Below are 20,671 nucleotides of genomic sequence, written 5' to 3'. Positions count from 1 at the left end.
CTTATAGACTTAGATACATTTAATAATGAATTATCAAAAAATGAAAATTGTGTAGATGTGTGACCATGATTTGTACGTCACTTGAGAGGCCAATGCCAGTAAATGGTGAGAGCAAACAGTGGAATGAACGGCCTGCCATAGGCCATAGTTGAGTCCAACTTAAACTTGATCTTAGTCTTTGTGAAACACCCTCCCCCCCCCCCCCCCCCAGTATATACAAATTATGAAAGTCACTTGACGATACAGGAGAGGGTTAAACTTTTGATGGAACTACCTACAAGCATATGCACTCTGGTACCCCCATCCTGGTAGTTAAGACTACCAGTAATATACTTTATTATGCAAACAAGCAACTAGACAAAACAGCAACCCAACCCCAAAGTGTCCCTGACTTTCACACGCAGAGGTAACCCAATTGTATCCACAATGACATGTATTTGTTCATGTAATGTTTCCATAGTGTACTTTGCCTAATTAAAGTCAACAGAGCAACTGTCACAAGAGAGACTCTTCTAAATGGAATATGAACGAGATGTGTTGTGTATGGGCTTATGTAAGGGCGAATAAACCGGTATTAACATCATTCATTCGGCATCAGCTGTTATAAGATGATGAAGCAGATCCTAATCAAATGATTGGTTGAGAGCGTACACGTGACCAGGCATTTATTTTGCCTAACACATAATTTTACTAATGACCGGTCATTAGTAAAATCATGTTATAAAACATCATTTTATAAAATAAATAAAACATCATCTTATAAAACAAATAATACACATCATTTAGTTCGGGCATTAGTCAAATTACCCACACTCGGTACCTTTGAAACAGTCCAAACGCCTTCGGCTATAGACTGTTCCAAAGGTTCCTTGTGTGGGTAATTCTTACTAATGCCCTCACTGCTGTGTATTATTTGTATACTGTTGTTGTTATTGTTATGATTAGTGTTATCATGCAAGAACGTTTATAAACCGTGTATTCATACCTTGAGGTCATCAAACTTTAGTGTGAAGTGGAGGACTTGGGCGAACTGCTTCGCGAGGGCTTGCCTCTGTTCCAGCTGATGTACGGGGGATTCCGTGCCGGTGCACAGAGCATTGAGGAGCTCCTGATTGACCTTATCCAGCTTCATCGAGAACTCGTAGTATTTCTTGAGTCGGGCCACCAGAGGGCAGACTGCTCCCCAGGCGAGCTGCTGGAGGTCGTTGTCCCGTGGCGATGTGATGGCCTGGAGTGCGAGATGGAGGGAGGGAGAGAGGGAGAGAGAGTGTGAATTAAATGTTTATGTAGAAACAAGACGAGAAATTTAAAGTTAGTACTATTGAAATTGTACATACATGTTTATGGTATTTTCAACATTGAAATTGGATTGAAATGTACATGTAGTAAAAACAGTTTAAAGATAGTTCAAGGTGGGAACAAAACATGCAGAAATTTCAGGATACCATAAAATTCTGTGCACATATTAAACTCAACTTGGATCCCATGCACTGAATTTTTCATTCACTATCATTCAGCTGCAAAATACTGCTTGTTTTTACACTTTTTTGTGTGAGATATTTACCTAACCAACCATCAGTGTAAACTCCTGGGGGGTGATTCACAAAGATCCTAAGTTGAACTTAAAAATTATGGAAAGCCATTAGCATCTTTGAAAATATTATGTAAAAGTTATTTTGAAAGGCATTAATTGTTTATTCAAATCATTCATATTTCTATCATCAAGGAGATTTCATGTTTTGGATGTGGAATTTATAAAAAGTCTAAAATACTTGAATTTCTGCTTTTGAATATATTTCATTTTAAGACTCCAATGGCTTACCATGATTTTTAAGTCCAACTTAGGGTTAAGTTCTACTTAGGATCTTTGTGAAACACCCCCCTGGACAACAACTCCAGTTGGATATGTCATGCACAACACTATACATACGAGGCTACACACCAAGATCCCTTAGGTAGCTTTTAGCAGGCTTGTTCTGGTTTTTACTCAATCAGGAAGTGTAGCACGAGTATATACAAGACACAAGGCCTAGCTATTACCTTAAATGCTTCCGGTATTAGAGCCTGTCTGCACTAGTTTGGCCAGGAGGGATTAGACCTCACCGCGTGGTCACTGACAGGTGGAAATCTCATGAAGTCAGCTCTCAAGTACTGTAAACGCTGTTATTTTCGCGCGATTAATTTTTCGCGCTGAACGACCCCGAAACATATTCGCTGGTCCTTTAATTCGTGTTGCACCAAATTCAGCTCGTTCAGAACACGCATAAGAAGTCATGTTTATCTTTTTCGCTGACACCGACTTTAGCGCGAACTTCATGAAAATTAATGTACCGCAAATATTTCCGCGTTTACAGTAACGTAAGAAAAAGGGGATCATGGGGGACCAACGGGTACCGCTTAGGTATTGTTTTCGATATAGAGGGTGCAAGTAGCTTTAAGTAGTGCAGTCTCGCTTTAACATGCCCTACCTGTCAATCAAAGGTGAATTTACTTGTGAATATTTAGTTCCTACATTGTACGAATATATAATCATGATCCAAAGCTGCAGTGGTTTGCTGCTTCATATTTTATACTTCATATCACTTGCCTTTAGTAATGTCCATGTATTACTGCATTGCTTCTTGCAATACAAAAAGAGAGCTTTCTACATTTTGAAGGTTTCATAATTCAGGAAATAAATCCAGAGAGTATATACCTGGCGATCCTGTATTACCTTAAAGGGATCCGGTAACCTTATCTCAGATTCTGAAACAAAATCCTGGATTTAGTTCATACTGCAATGATAATTACAAATCTTTAGGTCAGTCAGGAACCCCATGACTTTTACAAGCCGATCGCCTAACTGCTTATCAAGATATTTATGATTGCAAATCGAAATTTCATCTTGCGTTTTCCGAACAGTTTTCATAACACTACAGTCTCTTGGGGAAAATGAGTATGTTAAAAACAGTTTTGAGGCACTTCTTGATCATTTTGAAGCGCAATTTTTTTAGGGTTTCAATATTACACCATATCACAGACACTGGTAACATGTAGGACCGTGTATCTCAGAATTAACATTGTTAAACGATCCCTTTAAAGGCTTCCTGCCCTGGGCTTGTATCTAACCTCCAACGACCTCACAGGAAGTAAAAAGGAAGCCTGGGATGTGGGAGTTTGGGTTCAAGGTCAGGTCAACCCATGGATGGTTTATAGATAGTTATAGTCAGGTAATACACTCAAGATTTTCATCAGGGATTAAGCATTTGCTCAGGAAAGAGTTCGCTTGTTGGATTGAACAGTATGCTCGAGTTCAATGGTCTATGAATAATCCTAATGTGCTGTTTAGGTCTGGTTTTGACATGACTCATACATACATGTAAGGGTACATTTATGCTCAGCTCTTTCTGGCCAGAATGAGGCATCTGTTACGTGTTTAGTTCAAAACACGGTTGCGTCCTTTCTCATTTTTGTAGAATCACTGAAAAACGGCGATCATAATCGCTGATCGTAAACTCATAAAAAGATGCGTTTACGATCGGCGATTCTGCGAAATCGGCAATTCTGGTTAAGTATAAACGCACAATCATTTGTAAACGCGTTTAAAAGGGGTCAACGTAGCATGCGCAGTGCAGTTGGCGAATCAAGCTGCAGACTCTGCACTGCACTTCTCTGGCTCCTCCAGGCATGATTCTGGCTCTGAGCCAGAATCATGCCTGGGGGAGCCAGAGAAGTGAGCATAAACAGTACACCGTGGAACTGCGATTACGATGAGCATTTCAAATCGCTCATTCTGCCTTCAAAACTGAGCATAAACGTACCCTAAGCCTTGTTCAGATATGCAACGGCAAAACTACAGCATTTAAAAGGAAAATGACAATGTAAAATGTAGTGTGCTTCACATTCGTAATTTGGAGGGGTGCCTAAAATTAGGTTTTAATTTGCTTCTGTGCAACACTACAAGGAAAATATTTTGGATAAAATCATTCAGCTTTCCATTGATATAAAATTGTATTCTCATTGGATAGGGTCTTTCTGGCTCTCATTAGAGCAGGGACCTGTTTCACAAAGCCTTTTTTCAATGACAACTGACAAATATCAGCGACAAATCTGCTGATAACCAATCAGATGCAAGGATTTCAGTAGCTTATAACAAAAACTTTCATTTGTCACTGATGACAAGTTTTGTGAAACATCCCCCAGGACAAACGTTCTACTCCTTGCATTAAAGCTCATCAACACTAGTGTGGCTAGGAGGGATTAGACCACACAGCGAGGTCACTGACAGGTGGCTATCTCATCAATTCAGCTGTCAAATAACATAAGAAATAGAGGATCATGGGGGACCAACAGGCAACGATTGGGGAAGTTTTCTATATAGAGGGAGCAAGTAGCTACAAGAAAAACAGGGGGGCTTTAAGGTTCTACCTGTCTGATTTCTTCTCCTGCCCCGCTGTATTTCTGTACATCTTCTAGAATACTATCCAGCTCCTTGAGAATGTCTGCCGTCCTGTCAAATACTTCCCTCTCTTCGTCTGTGGGCTGAGCATCTAAGAAACACAAGCAAAAGAGAAGGGAAAAAAGACGGTACTATAAAGTCAAATCATTTTCCTTTTTCAAAGCAACTGAAAATATCTTTGCAAATACATTAAAATTTAAATGTGAATACGGTATAGGAATTCACAGAAGCGAATCTTCCACAACAACCCCCACCCCCCCCCCCCAAAAAAAAAATTGTTTAAAGCCCCACTGCACTACTTATAGCTACTTGCGCCCTCTATATAGCAAACAATGCCTAAACGGTGACCAATGGTCTCCCATGGTCCCCTTTTTCTTATGTTAATTGAGAGCTGATTTGATGAGATAACCACTTTTCAATGACCTTGCAGGGAGGTCTAATCCCTCCTGGCCAAACTAGTGCAGATGGGCTTTAAAAGATGGGAAATCCTAAAGAAAATTAGCAGGTGGGCCTACGGGGGGGCTACAGGGGTTAATTATATAGCTAGGGGGAGGGGGGGGGGAGGGGATTATCCCTCGACCTACCACCCCCTCCATATTTCGGGCACTCCTTCGACCTACACCTGTGCTTCCAGGCTACAGGCTATATTTCAATGCTATAGAAACTCAGTGATCAATCACAGTTTCCTCCGCTTATAGAAACCAGGCAAAATTATTGATCCATTATGAACGCAGTGAAAGGGCAACCTGCTTCATTAAATGTTTTCATTTGCTGTAGAAACGCATCAGTTCATTGATAACTTAAGTGCCCATGGATAAATGTCATAAAATTTGTTTTTTGTTATGATCATCATCTATAGCAACAGGAAATTTGATGGTGGAAATGATTTATAATGATTGATATACTTGTATAATGGGATAACACTGTCTTATAATTTATATAAGGTATTTGACGTCGTGAAATCCTACAGAAAGATATGGAAAAATACAGGTATTCTTTGTTAAATTTGTTTCATTTAAATCTGCTATTTAATGCCAATCATAAAAAGTTTCAGATTAAAAACACTCTTTGAACAATTGAGGCAAAGATACCCAATCCTTTTAAAAGAAATTTGTTGACATTACTTGTATAACTACTAACCTTCAAAATCGATATACACTCTCGGGTTATCTGGAGGTTCATCCCGTCCTAGCAGTTTCAGAATGTTGCCCATGCTGTCTGGCTTGGGTGTGTGACTACAACAATCAACTTTCTGCAGAAACGACAAGGAATGAAAAGAAAAACGATTGGTATCAGAGAGAAAAGTGGATGAAAAACACAATGAAATACTGATCTACACATTGATGTACATTTGCAAATATGCCACACTCGACCCAAGTGAGGTAAATGGGTACCTGGTAGGATTATTCCTTGAAATGCACTGTCCGCTGTAGCCGGAGCTACAGCTAGGGTAACAATATTCAAAGCTCTTTGGAAGCGCATTGAGATGTTATATAATGTGATATACGCTATACAAGAACCGAATATTAGTATCATTATTGTTACTGTCTTTTACGTGACATTCAAAATCAATGTATGGGAAATTGTGGTTCACCATGGCTTCACTTCTGGGTCAGGTGTACCTGTAGAGCGGTGGTTAGGGAACATGTAGTGTCCCATTCAGTGTTGAATTTAGGAATTCAATTAGTGCAATTAGACTAATGGGGCGTTGCAAGAAAGTTGCAATCACTAGCAAATCCCACAAAATCAAGCACAAGTCTTGCAATTAATTGCAAATTTTCAATTGATCGCAACTCAACTTTCTTGCAACGCCCCATTAGTAAGAGAGAGAAAGAGAGAGAGAGGGAAAATAAATTGTTAAAACTTTAATCCTAACAAAAATCCTAGGAAACTAGTGGGGCGTTGAAAGAAAGTTGAGTTGCAATCGATTGCAAATATCAGTTGCAAATTTTGCAACTTGCAATCAATCGCAACTTTCTTGCAACGCCCCATTAGAATTGATGCCAGAGCTTTTGTTGCAGAACTGGGATAACACCCTTCTGGCTTTAAGCAGACGAAACAGCATTCATGTTGCTCTTTTGATCTTCTCCACGGCAGACAGTTGCTCATTAAGGATACCATATCAAGCAAACATCAAGACTTGATGGGACAGCATCTTAGCCTCATCAATGACGGAGGGAACCAAAAGCTACTCCATGGACCAAGGAAGAATGCGAGAGTGAGAGACGACTAAATCGATCCGCCACTCACCGCATGAATGCGCTAGCTGCGCACAGACCGCGGTTCTCAACATGATAAATCCGTCAGATGTGCAGTAATTAGGAAGCGACCGGCGTGACGACAAAAGCAGCGAGGAGACACGAGGGTCTCTCGGAGAAACAGATGCGTGTCTATCAGTCATTCAATTGGAATGTGCCGGATGGTGATACATTTGGCGGAGGGGAGATAACATATCAAACACTCATACAAATAAAATTACTCTTGATGGATGCATATCATCTTCAGAGTATATGGTGGGGCAAAGTTTAAAGAGTTTTAGAAGGGTTCTACGCCATTAGAGGACAAAGTTCAATTTCAATTTCAATTTCAATTTATTCATGTTTCCAACCAAACATTACAAATCAATTATAAGCATTTAAAACAAATGTAAACAAATACATGTTGGAAACAGAGGGGTCCACTAAAAAGCAATGCTTGTACAAGTGTGAACACCTCAGTTCCATGCATGCAGTAGATGACATTTTGTAATTTCTGTGAAAATGGCTTCCAATACAGAGCTAAGAAGAGTAAAGAATTTTTGACATATAATATGTCACTAATTTAACCTCACATGAATGATACAACTACATTTATATATGTTGTAATGTTTGAAAGAAAATGAGCGTTTCAAATATCTCTAAACTTCCAAACTAGGAATTGAAATATTCTTTGATAAAGGAAATCTAAGAATAAAAGAAAAACCTCCGAAAATCATTTTGTAATAAACTATCTCCCTTCAAAACACTATGCCCCCCTCTTTCAGACCAGCAGAATTCATTGTACGGCATTTCGCGAGTTTTGTATATGTTTCCACTGTATACATTTCCTCTAGTGTGAATGTCCCTGTGATTCTTATGTCGCTTGTGATACACAGAATCTCTACTCATCCATAAACATTACTGGTCATGATTCATATGTGCTGTATGTCAGGCGTGTAAATGTGATACGGTGACGTCGGTGAGCATCATCATGATAGCGAAACGTAGAGTCAAGAGAAGGAGAGAGGTGAAAAAGAACACTGGACGATACTGGTATGTTCCAATAACCCAGACACTTCTCTTATAGAAAAGGTGAAGGGAAAAGGGGTGGGGGGTGGGGGATTGTAAAAACAAGGAAACACATAGGAATAGAACGAAAGGTGTAGCGGGAGGATTTGATGCACAAGGGGGAGGGGGAAAGGATGGTGAAAGAGAGAGAGAGAGAGGGGGGAGGGAGAGAACGGGAGAAGGGAGAGAGAGAAAGAGAGATTGAGAGAGAGCTAGGGAGGGGGGGGGGGGGCTAGAAGGAGATGAAGAGGGGGCAGGAAGAGCACGGGGTTAAGAAACATAGAAGGAAAGAGATGAAAAAAAGGAGTGAAGACAGATTCATGATGACATGATGACCCCATAATAAAGGAACAGAGACAGATAGAAATGGTGGAAGAGGAAAGAGAGAGGAGGGAGACAGAGAATGAAAGAAAGAGAGACAGAGAATGGAAGAAAGAGAGAAGGAAAGAAAAAGAGAGAAGGGAAGAAAGAGAGAAGGAAGAAAAAAGAGAAGGAAAGAAAGAGAGAGAAGGAAAAAAAGAGAGAGAAGGAAAAAAAGAGAGAGAAGGAAAGAAACAGAGAGAAAGAAAGAAAGAGAGAGAGAGAGAAGAAAAATAAGGAAAGTTCAAGAAGAGGGGAAGAGGTTTTGGAGATGAGACATAATTATTAATTATCAAACAGCTATATGAGTACTGGCCTAACATTTACACTGTACACATGTATTTCTTTGATAAATGAGGAAGTAGTTTCTGAGTATTCAAATAAGGGAGTCAACCCTTTTATTTCCAGTGATATGAGTAACAATAGAAGGCTCAAGTTATATCAATAGTACCTTCTCTAAGAAGACTGAAATTCTTAAACACACTTCCTCATACAGAGTACATGGACACCTGTATCTTGGTTGAAACAAGGAGTAGTAGGTTCATGGTCCAAAGATTAGGTATTTTGTCCTGGTATAGCTTTTGTTTTTAGCCTCTTATGAATGTACATAATAGAGTGGTGAAGTGTGACATCATCAAAAATCTATTTTTAGAATTTCTCAATTTTTGTCTTCATTCTCTGAAAGAGCATCACAAATAATGTCCAAATGTCGAAAAACCAATTGAATAGGTCAAGTATTGGCTGAGATATGACCATCTGAATAAATAGATGTCCTATGGGAACTCAGTGTTATATTGCTCTGGTTCATAACATTATTTATAGCTTTTGATTTTAGCCTCTTATGTATGTACACAATGTAGGAGGTACCCTGGCTCAGTGGTAGAGCAGTGGTCTCGTAATCTGGAGGTCACAGGTTCAAGACTAAGTCGATGCGCTATATACATGTAGTGCCCTTCGGTAAGGCATTGATCATCATTACCAAGTCCCTCAGAAGGACTTGGTTGCTTATTTACATGTACAAGCATGCACATGTTTTCTTAGCAGTCAGGTAAAACAAACAAAGAAGTGTACATTATTCTAAATTCTCTCCTAAGAAACGTTTCAACTTTTTCAAAGTACAGTTCAATATGAATGAAAAAAATTTATGGAAAATGAAAACATACATACATATCTATGGGGAGTGATAAGATTGTCATAGAATTCTACAGGTACCGTAAACCAAAGTTGAATTACTATGATGGTTGTGTCAAATGGTGACTCTCAATTCTTTGGGAAAATCTTCAACTGAAAGTACAGAGCTATCCAAAATCATTCAGTTTTATTGCAGTCTTGATGTAAGAGGAGCGACCACAACATACATGTAGAAAGACACATAGGTATGCCATTACAAATGTCATCAACCATTAAACAGAATTGATACCAGCATTACATGGAAACCCAATACAGCATTTGTAAGCCATCTGCTACAGATGTAAACATATTGATTACACGTAGGCCTATACTTTATTCCTAAGCACCCTAGATACAAGCAAGTATCTCAAGGAATTCCATGAAACCAACGTTGTTTTAATACAGAAAAGTCAATTCCAAAAACGTACATGTAGGCCAATGTACACAACATAGAGAGCTACATGTACATGTAGATTGTATTTGTACAGTTAAATTCTTCATAATTAATAATATCTCATTCGTGACTGCAAATAAAATCCTCTAAACTAGAAAAAAGGAAAAATGCTATTGTTACAGAAATAAAAATACATATTCAGAGTAGAATAGCACTGAAAGATAAGAATTATGAGTCGGTTCGTTCGTTCGTGTCTCCTTAGATCAAGATAGTAATGTAAAGTTCCTTAACTTAGAAGTAAATTAAATTAAATTAAGTTCTTCCATCGCTCGATTGCTGCAATGGCCGTTTCATTAACAAGGGACAGGTCTTCATCTGTGCAACCCGTTCCGCCGCACTGCAAGAGGTGGTCCATCGTCTGAGTCTCTCCGCAGTCGCAGAGAGTATCTCCTTCATGGGCATAGCCCCATCTTGCCATATTGACCTTACACCGTCCCATTCTCGTCCGCATTCGATTTAGGCATTGCCACTCCGGCCACTTCAGGTTAAGACCTTTGATGAGTACGGGCTTGACTGATGGTGGAGGATTCTGTTCAGGTGGTGGGACAGAATCGAGGAAGCTGTGTCGGGATATAAGTCGTTTGTGGGGTTGTAAGTATCCGTGTAGCATGTGTCTGTCATCTGTCGCCTGCTTCATCCGTTCCTTTAGGCAGGTGTTAGTGCGCCTTTGGTTAGGAGATCCAATGCCAGCGAGGTGATATATCTCCTCAACTTTTGTTGGTTTCAGACATCCTGTTATCTTTCGATATGTGTTATTGAGTGTGGTGTCAAGCTTCTTCACATGGGCTGATCTGCTCCAAACTGGGCAAGCATATTCTGCGGATGACATGCATAGAGCAACAGCTGCACTTTGTACAGTTTTGGGGTCAGCGCCATAGTGTGAAGATACTAGCTTCCCGATGATGGCATTTCGAGATTCTACTTTGCCTATTGTCTTCTCGATATGTTTCTTGAAGGATAAAGTGCTACTAAAGTCGGTCAGTACTATAACGAAAACCTTGTCCTATATCCACAGCATGCGATTGTTTTGGGGTAAATTGTTATAATTTCCAAATTATTGCCACCAAAGTCCTGCAATACGCAAGGACTCTCCATGACCAGTGACTCAGAATGACTTTTATATCGCTACCCTTGAGATAATTACCAAAAGATAAGTGATTACTCCAAATATTAAGGCAGATTACTAATGAAGGTATTATTGGTGAGGTTCACATAGGAGTCCACCAACTATAACTTTAGGTCATGGTTTTAAACTACGAAACCATCTTGCAGTAAAATAATTGACCATGCGGATGCACGTCTGGTTAGGACAGTTGAAGTTTACTTGAAGTTATAAACCCTGAGCGATCTTGAGGTTAGTGCGATCCTTACGAGCAGCAAAGATGGGGGAAGGGGGGGGGGGGGGGGGTATCCTCACTCGAAGTAATTGAAGACAAAGTTAGCTTTGAGGTTAGGCCAGCTTGTAGTACTTGCATGCCTTATAGTTTAAACCTTCAAATATTTGTTGTTTCTGTCCCGTGTGAACCCTTGTCGATGCAAACTTAAAGTTAAAACTACAATGGTTCCATGTGAACATATCTATTCAATCTACCGGTAGGCTTTTAGTATAATTGCACTGTAGAACTATAGAGGATTATAAGCAAACTTAAAGTTAAAACTACAACGGTTCCATGTGAACATAGCTATTGAATGTACCAGTAGGCTTTCAGTATAATTGCTCCGTAAAGCTATAGAGGATTATAAGCAAACACTAATATTTAATCGTCGTCAAGGTCTCCCCAAGGTCATTTCAAACTGGACGTTAGCATTGGTGATTCACGCCGAGCAATATTCCATGTCTCATCATTAGACGTTTACATTCTGTAATTACAACAGGCATATCACATCAATATGCCTCTCTGTGTGTGAGGCCATTACAATGTTGTTTAGTGAGAGGCAGAAGGTTAACTACAGTGAAACCTGTATATATAAAGACTGCTCATGGTAAAGATAAAAAGTGGTCTCTATACGAAAGTGGTCTTTAAGTATAGTTTCTTTCAGTACAGGTTTCAGTGAGAAACCCTATTCAAGGAAACAAAAAATGAGGTCTTTATAGTAGGACTTTACAGACAAAAGTCTTTATGTACAGATTCCTTCAGTAAAAGTTTCAATGAGAAACCTTAATAATAATAATAATAATAATAACAATATTTATAAAGCGCAACATATCCATCTCTAGAGATGCTCAAGGCGCATACAAATAATTTAAATTAATATTTAACATACTTAAGATTAAAAAAAAAAATTAAATGTTAGCTTGCATTAGATCATACAACTTCATGGTGCCAAGTTACATACAATGTGGCACAGTGCGATTGTTTGTTTTGCATGCATTGTATAAAAAGAACATTGAAATTTAACAATATGCATTGAGCATCAGGTGAGTTTTAAGCCCAGTTTTGAAGGTAGAGAGAGTGTTGGCCGTCTGAATAAAAAAAGGTAACTTATTCCACAAAGAAGGAGCTGCTGATGCAAATGCTCTATCCCCCCAATTTCTTTTGGTACGTATTTCTTTAAGTCTAATATTATGTGATGAACGTAAACCAGAACGACCTGCAGAGTGGGGTGATAGAAGGGATGAAATATATTCTGGAGCTAGATCATTTAGTGCACGATAGGTTAAGAGTAGAATTTTATATATCACACGCTGTTGAACAGGGAGCCAGTGCAGAGATTTCAAGATAGGAGTGATATGTGATGATATTCTGGTGTTAGTTACAAGGCGAGCAGCAGCATTCTGAACTTTTTGCAATCGGTTAATTTGGTTGGCGGGTAGTCGAAAGAGTAATGAATTGCAATTATCAAGGTGCGAAGTAACAAAAGCATGTACTAACTGTTGGGTGGATTGAGGTGAGAGATATTGCCTAATTGCACGGATATTACGTAGATTACAATTGGCCAGTTTAACACAATTTGAAATATGGGTTTCGAGTGACATGGCAGAATCAAATATTACACCAAGATTCCTAGCTTGATGTACAGGAGATACAGGGGCAGAACCAACTTGAACATGGGAAACCTTAATTTTACTGAGCTGTCTACTGTTGCCAAGCAAAATGAATTCTGTTTTTGCATCATTTAGTTTTAAGCGACTCTCAATCATCCAGTTCCTTACATCAGCTATACAGTTTTCAATTTTCTTCACATTTTCATCTATTTCTATCTGGACAGGTTTGCAAATAAAATAAAGCTGTAAGTCATCTGCATACATATGATAATTGATACTGTGTTTTTGAACAATATGCTGTATGGGCAGAGTATAAACATTGAACAATTGCGGACCGAGAACAGATCCTTGGGGAACTGAAAAATCTAAACTAACTGAAGCAGAGGTAGCATCACGGATACAAACTTCTTGTGATCTACTAGAAAGATATGACATAAACCACTTTAATACTATACCATTGAGACCTATTTCCTTTAATCTCTTTAGCAAAATGCAATGATCAATGGTATCAAAAGCACTGCTGAGATCAAGCAGTACTAAACCAGAGACATTTCCATTATCCATACCAATTAATACATCATTGTTTACCCGTAACAATGCACTTTCCACGCTATGCATCTCCCTGTATGCTGACTGGAAAGGATTTTGCAAACTCGTATTCTTTAAGTGAGACTGTAGTCTACCGGAAACAACTCTTTCTATTAGCTTGCCTAAGTATTTTAGATTAGCAATTGGTCTGTAGTTTTTCAAATCTTGTCTGTTAAGAGAGGGTTTTTTCAGAAGGGGTTTTATGAGGGCATGTTGTAAACAATGGGGAAAGAATCCACACTTTAGAGATTTATTAACTATCTGAGTGATATAAGGAACAAAGTCATTGACAAATTCTTTAATTAGACAAGTTGGTATCGGATCTAAATCACAAGAAGACACAGGGGAATTCATGATGATTTTTCTAATTTCAGTACATGTGGCGAGAGTGAATTCTGACATGCCAGTAGAAGGGACAGGAACAATTTCTAAAAGGGTGTCAGTATTTCTGTAAGAACTTAAATCAGTTAACTCTTCTCGAATACTTTTTAACTTATCTACAAAATAATCACAAAAACGATTAGCAAGATTATGATCATTATCAGTGTTGGGATATAATGGATCCTTCTTCCTGTCCAATAACTTATTAATAATTCTAAACAGACGTTTCTGGTCTCCTGAACAATCATCAATGGAAGAAGAATAGTACTGTTTCTGTGCTTGGTCTATAAGATGAGACACATGTTGCTTCTGTTTCATGTAGAGAATGCGGTCGGCAGGGATTCTAGAAGACCTCCAACGCCGCTCAAGTCTCCGTCGAAGGCGTCTTGCGCTACGAATGTCATCAGTCATCCATGGTGACTGAGGTTTGATAACAATAATTCGAGTCTTCTTTGGAGCAAGTTTATCAAGTAAACTGTGGAGAGAGTTCTCATACTGTGCAACACATGAATCAACAGTATCATGATTAAAATCGGTGGAAGATAACGCAGCATGGACACCAGTTTGAAACTCCTGACGATCCATTAATTTTAAGTTACGAGTGACAATGGACTTACGAATGGGTTTAGGTTTCCTTAGAAGTAGGTTGCACTGGATTGCAAAATGATCTGACAGTCCCGGTAGAATGGCGACATCCGAGAGAACATTTCCTGATTCTCGAGATATAAAAAGATCTAATGTGTGTCCGCAGCGATGTGTCGATTCCAGAACATGTTGCCTCATCCCATACATAGACAACAGATCACGAAACTGCCTTGCGTTTCTGTTAGTTTCATCATCAACCCAAATATTGAAATCTCCTGTGCACAAGACTTCAGAAGAGCCAAGATGGTATGTATCTAACATCATGCCGAACTCATCAAGGAATATGCCAAATGGTAGGTGACGCCCTTGGTTATCAGAAACTTCTGGACGATAAACGATGATGAGCCTAACTGAACGGGAGTCACTTGTAACCAGTACATGAAGACACTCAAAGGACCTGTACGGTGTAACCTGCTGAACAGTTATAGACAAAGATGATTTAAACAAGAGACCAACTCCTCCTCCAGACTTCTCCTCCCTAGGTCTATGTTGAAAGCTGTAACCATCAGGAGTAATTCTGCTAATAACAGCGTTGTCACCATCTCTCAACCACGTTTCACAAATAGCTATTATGTCAAAGTCATTCTCAATAACGAAGTCAGTGAATGCTGAAATTTTATTCCTGACAGATCTCATGTTTAAGGTACACAGCTTAGTAAAATGAGGAACAGTTTTCACAACAGTCAAGTTTGCTTGAATAATTTGTCGTTGATTCAAGCAAACTTCACTCTGTGACTGGGCCTGTAGGCCCGTACGTGGCTGAATAATAACAGGAATGGAGTAATGTTCACAATAAGAAGTCTTCTTATGACGACTGCCATGCGTTCCCCTTCTGGTTTTCTTTTTACGCTTATAAATTCCAAGATATCTGATGGTCCTAAGTACACAACGAGATATTGGTAACTTACAATCTTTCCATTGTAGAAGCTCCATTGAAGTATACTTCACTTTAGGTTTAGAAGAGATCTCAGGGGGACGAACATCGCCAGTTCCAGTGATGTGTGATGTCGTAGACGGTTGCCTGTCAGGACCGGGATTTGGCTCAATGTCTCCATTTTGTAATAACTCGACCTGAAAGGTGGCATCACAGTTCGAGCTGTAGGAGACCCTTCTTTGTAGAAACTGCTTTCTAGTGTAAGGTTGCTGAACAAGAGGATGACCAGATGGCTTTCCATTGTAGTGCTTAGGTCCATTCAGGCAAATATGTAGACACACAGCAACAAGCAGGCACAGATGAAAGAATCCCATTGTGTAAAAGTTCTGGTACAGTGCATGTACTTAACACATACAAAGACTTACATTACACATAGACAAAATAGTACATGTACTTACAATGTGCAGGCAGCCATAGCTTCTTGCCTTGACTAAGATAGGTAATGTTGCCAAAAATTGTATTAACTTAAGATACCCAGAAACAAGCATAAACGCCCTGAAAAAGGTCTAGCTGCATCTAGATAACTAGCTTAAGCAAATGATAACAAGTACAGATACAAGCGATACATTAATACAATGAAAATAGCAAATATTAAGAGCCCTGTGGAGAGCTACACCTAGTGTGTGCTAATCCACAATAATTATAATTTACTTTATTAAGTCTTTATAGACAGGTGGTCGTAATATATATATATATATATATATATATATACATGTACAGTATATAGATATAGGAGTTGGAAGGTTACACTTTATTGGTACGAGTTATACAGACTGTTTCGCCAGAAGGCTCATCAGTAACTAAATACATGTATATATATATATATTTTGTATGTGAGCAAACTTTAACTGTTGAGATCCAGAAGGGAGGGTACTTATAACAGAGATTTAACTCCTTTCTGGCTCTAAACAGGTGATGTGAAGTTGTGGATAGTGCACTTGCTTGCTTTAGTTTCACATTAAAATGTAAATAAAAGAGATTCATTTTACATGAAGGACATTATAATACTTGTTTCTATTCCTGTTGGCCTACTGTACTCGTACTATAAATCATTTCTTGAAGGTGAAGTGTGCTAAAATTGTCTTTAAAAAGGGTTGGTGCTTTTCTGCCTCTCGACACTGACAAAAGGCATGTGAAACCTAGAGGTGAAGAGCCCCCCCCCCCCTCCTGAAATGGATTGGGTTGATGAATAAATTATTGAGCATCAAAAGCAAATAATAGTTGCCTTTGAATTAGTTTGAACGAAAGCTTTAAAATAAATGTCATGATCTTTAGATATTGTTCCTTCAATAATGAATTAACAAAAAATACAAATTCTGTAGATTTGTGGCTTTGATTTGTACGTCCCTTGAGAGACCAATCCCAGTAAATGGTGAGAGCAAACAGTGACAAGAACTGGCCTGCCATATTTAAGTCCAACTTAAAATTAAAGTCCATCTTAGTCTTTGCGAAACAATCACACTATATGTTTCATGACTGGAAGCCTGGAGCAGCGACAAAGTTCATCAATCCATCCTTCAGATAAGACAAGACAGATGGCCTTTCTGACGGACCCTAATTCCCAACGGTCACAGAGGTCCTGAATAAAAAATGACCATCATCACGAATCAAACGCTGTAATTAATTATGCAGACCGGTACGTGATTTGAATCAACGTCAAGACCAATTACGCCTGAATGGAATATAGGCCTATTTACAAATTATCTGTAAATGGGTTTTATGAGGATGAAATTCAAATGAAGCTCATTACGTGATATTGTCGACTGAGAGTCAAAAGGGTATTTCATCCCAATCATTGCATACACAGGGTGACTGAACAATGCCTTTCTACACGTAGCTTGAATCAGATATATTATGTCAAAAGAGTTTGATGCAATAAATGCTGTATATAATTTGTACATGGAGTGAATGAAAGTAAATAAATATATAATCTAACTTATGGGCCTGGCTCCACCTAGCCCTTGGCCATTCATTGTAAAGTACATGCAGATTAATATTAGTACCTATATATCCATGCAATGAAAACACTTCATACAAATCAAATTTGTTTAGTCTTGAGTTTAAATCATCCATCTCTCTTTCTTTCCCTCTTCCGCGCCCCTCTTCCATCCATCCAGACCCCTCTCAACCCCCCCCCCTCTCTCTCTCTTTCTCTCTGAAGGAGATTATGAGAGGGGAAAGTTTCTACAAAAATTAACCAATTAACAAACCTTGACCATTAAATGAAACACATTTAATGAAAGAGAGAAGAAGATAAATGGACCCAGATGGGAGGGGGACTCATTTTGATCTGAAATCTCTGCATGTCCTGCTAGGCTGCTACTTCCTTGACTAGAAATAAACCAGCAACATAACAATCAAAGCAACATAACAATCAAAGCTCTTTGGAAGCGCATAGAGAGGTTATGTAATGCGATATGCGCTATACAAGGACCAAATATTATTTATTATTATTAATCTGTGCAACGGGCAATTGACCTGGCCCACTCTCGTAAATTACACATGATGGAAACGATTCTTGGCATTCCCTATGTTTGTATCCTCTACCTAATAACGGCTATCACCCAGCATGACACAAAGATGTAACTGACATTTATTACCACAATAGCTATGTTCGCATAGCATCATCATCATAAATTCAAACTGTACATGTATGTGAGCAAATCTTCATAAAATTGGAACTGTAAGTGTTAAATCCTTGAAGTTCACAAACAATGACCCACTATCAACAATGCTCAATGTTCAAGCTTCAAACAGCAGCAAAATAATGACTGCCCAGAGTTTTAAACTACATTGTACCACATGAAGTGGATGTTTTGGGGATTAGCCATCAGTTCATGGTAAAAAACTGCAAGTACACTTTAGGTTAAGAAATTACAAGCATGTCCTTCAAACCACAAGCTAATCTTGAAGTTGGCGGACTCATGTGAACCTGGCTAATTATGTTTGAATCCTCAATAGGCCTGTCTTCATCAGCTCGAGTTTTCTGAATATCCCGCTATTTTAGGACTCGGGATACTACCCCGAAGCTCAAAATTGCATCTTCACCAGACTGATACGCTTATTGCAAACTAGCTTGGATGGGCGCAAACTAGCTCGGAGGGGCGCAAATTAGCCTGCTATTTCATTATTTTGGAAACAAGACCATAGTTTCTTGGGATATTTTCTCAACCAAATATCCCGTTACTTGCAACTGTGGGCTGATGTAGACATCAATTAATTGGTTAATTTGTGCTCGGGATAGTTAAAATAGCGGGTTATTTGGCAAACTCGAGCCGATGAAGACAGGCCTAATAACGGGCTATCACGCAGCATGGAGCGGACATGTTACTGACATTTATTGCTACCATGAAACATTTATCTCGGCAATGACAGTCAATCTAGATACAAGGAGAGCAATGACTGCAGAGTGAACTTGGGCAGAAGTACAGGTAGCCTTTCGGAAAGGGGTCATAGATAGTGAAGATTAAAAGGGAACAAATTGATATCTATTTTGATATCACATCACATGAGCTTTAATGCAATTGCTATATATCCTAGCTATAAGAAATCATGTGTATGGTTTTAACAATTGCTAATAACCGATAGGAAGGTTTTACAATTAAATCACATACTAGGGACTATAGGTTCTTGAGAATTTAGCCTATGCATAGCCCGAAAACACTGGCATACAAATCTGGTTAAACCTTGATTTCTAGCTTTTTAGAAACATTGCTAGTGTTTACTGCATACCAGCAGAATGGGATTCTGACATTTTAACCTAGCTGTACAGTCCCAATCAAACTACTTCATGCCTTCACATTTTCAATTCCGTAACAGAGGGGAATTAGTCCAACATGCACACATTCCCGGTCAAACTTTGTGCAAAAAGGGCTCAGCACCACTTTCACACTACTAAAGTTCAAAGGCAATGTGAACATGCCATACAGGTATATGAACATGCTCAATACGAACTCTCATAATACAAACTCTTCTGTATTCATGACAATGGCTAGGTTGCCAAATTGGTTCATGTTCTTCCATACAATGCCCAGGCTTAGGAGTGAGTTAGGGCTGATGCCCCGTGAATACTAAGAACCTCATCTCAAAATCTGAAATTCTATCCGGTAGGAGGGGAAGGAAAGAGCTTTCATGTTTCTTTCGAGTCAAGAGGAATTATGATCGAAGGGGACAAAGTCTACGGGGCAAAGGAAAAAAAATTGAAAGGAAAAAAGAGAGAGAGGGAGTGGAATGGATAAGTATCAAAAGTGCAGAGCACATAGATGGAATTGATGTACCAATAATCCAATATGGCAGTGTGCATTTACATTTTGCACATGCAGGGTATAGATTTGCATGTTTATTTTTTTAAGTGCAGTAAATCTGATTACTTTCATGTAAATATCCCTTGAAATACTTCTTTCAACTGATTAACATCGTTTAACTCTAATATCTATTCCATTTAGGTACCTGTAATTCACTCTATGCAGTGATTTAAAAAAAAATCAAAAGAAACATACCCGGTAGGCAGGCAAGGGCAGAGAGCGGTTCTAGGTTTGGAAACTTCATCTACAAGAGCACTAGGAAACTATCGCTCACATACATGTAATCTAATAGGGGGGGGGGGGGGGACTTGCTATGAAGCTATAAAAGAGATTTCCTTTTTTTATAGCCAATCCAAAATGCCCAATACAAGAATGTACCATTACACGATAGTCTGTGGAGAGCTAGAGATGCACTGCCTCCCATTTCTTAACACATAGTTAATGTCTTTCCCGCTCTACGCAGATGATATGATATTCATTATTGCCTTTCCTGCACGCTCTGGGTAATAGGCAGAGAAGGAAAGTGGCGTTAAAATTGGCAATATCGGACGTGTCTCGATTCTCGGTCCAGGGATTTACGGCATATTGAAAGAAATAGCATGAATGCTGTGATCCGACAGAGCTTGAAGCTAGCCGCTGAGGGGATAAGGGATGTAGCGCGCTGCTTGTCGGCAGCAATATACTCCTTCGATTGACTGCCATTCATTAGGTTTAATACATTCAAGGAGGGGAGGGGGGGGGGGGGTGAAATGCTAGGTACTTCATATTGCAAAATTCATTATGTTTCCCTGGTTTCCTTTTCAAACTATACACTCCACATGTTCACGTACAGTCAAAACACGATTTTAAAATATCAGAACTACATGTATGCAATAGGATACATGTATTTTGCATTTGGAGCTGAAAGGCATTAACTCATTCAGATACATTAACACACAGTTAACGCCCTTCTGGCTCCGAACAGACTGGTTTATCTCACAGTTTTGATATTATATTTAACTATTCGTATAGGGGGTCTGGTTTCAAATTTCAGGAATTGGGATTATGAAAATTACGGCAAAAATATTGAACAAATCTCCTTATATGGCTTGCATAAATAAAAAACA

General features: G+C 38.9%; 1 protein-coding gene across 2 annotated transcripts in view; it reads right to left on the bottom strand.

The window, feature by feature from the left end:
* LOC763209 (protein FAM49B) overlaps positions 1 to 20,671 on the bottom strand; it is a 35,746-nt gene that overhangs the window by 7,787 nt on the left and 7,288 nt on the right. For both annotated transcript variants that reach the window (XM_030983080.1, XM_030983079.1), the window contains exons 2-4: positions 5,579 to 5,690; positions 4,408 to 4,529; positions 986 to 1,228 (exon numbers count right to left, since the gene is read on the bottom strand). In XM_030983080.1, coding sequence (XP_030838940.1) covers positions 986 to 1,228; positions 4,408 to 4,529; positions 5,579 to 5,651 — 438 coding nt within the window. In that variant the 5' untranslated portion in view covers positions 5,652 to 5,690. The remainder of the gene's footprint in view (positions 1 to 985; positions 1,229 to 4,407; positions 4,530 to 5,578; positions 5,691 to 20,671) is intronic.

This window comes from Strongylocentrotus purpuratus, unplaced genomic scaffold (genome assembly GCF_000002235.5).
Source record: "Strongylocentrotus purpuratus isolate Spur 01 unplaced genomic scaffold, Spur_5.0 spur5_scaffold_13, whole genome shotgun sequence".
In the NCBI taxonomy this organism is placed as follows: domain Eukaryota; kingdom Metazoa; phylum Echinodermata; class Echinoidea; order Camarodonta; family Strongylocentrotidae; genus Strongylocentrotus; species Strongylocentrotus purpuratus.
This window is presented reverse-complemented; position numbering and strand designations above follow the sequence as displayed.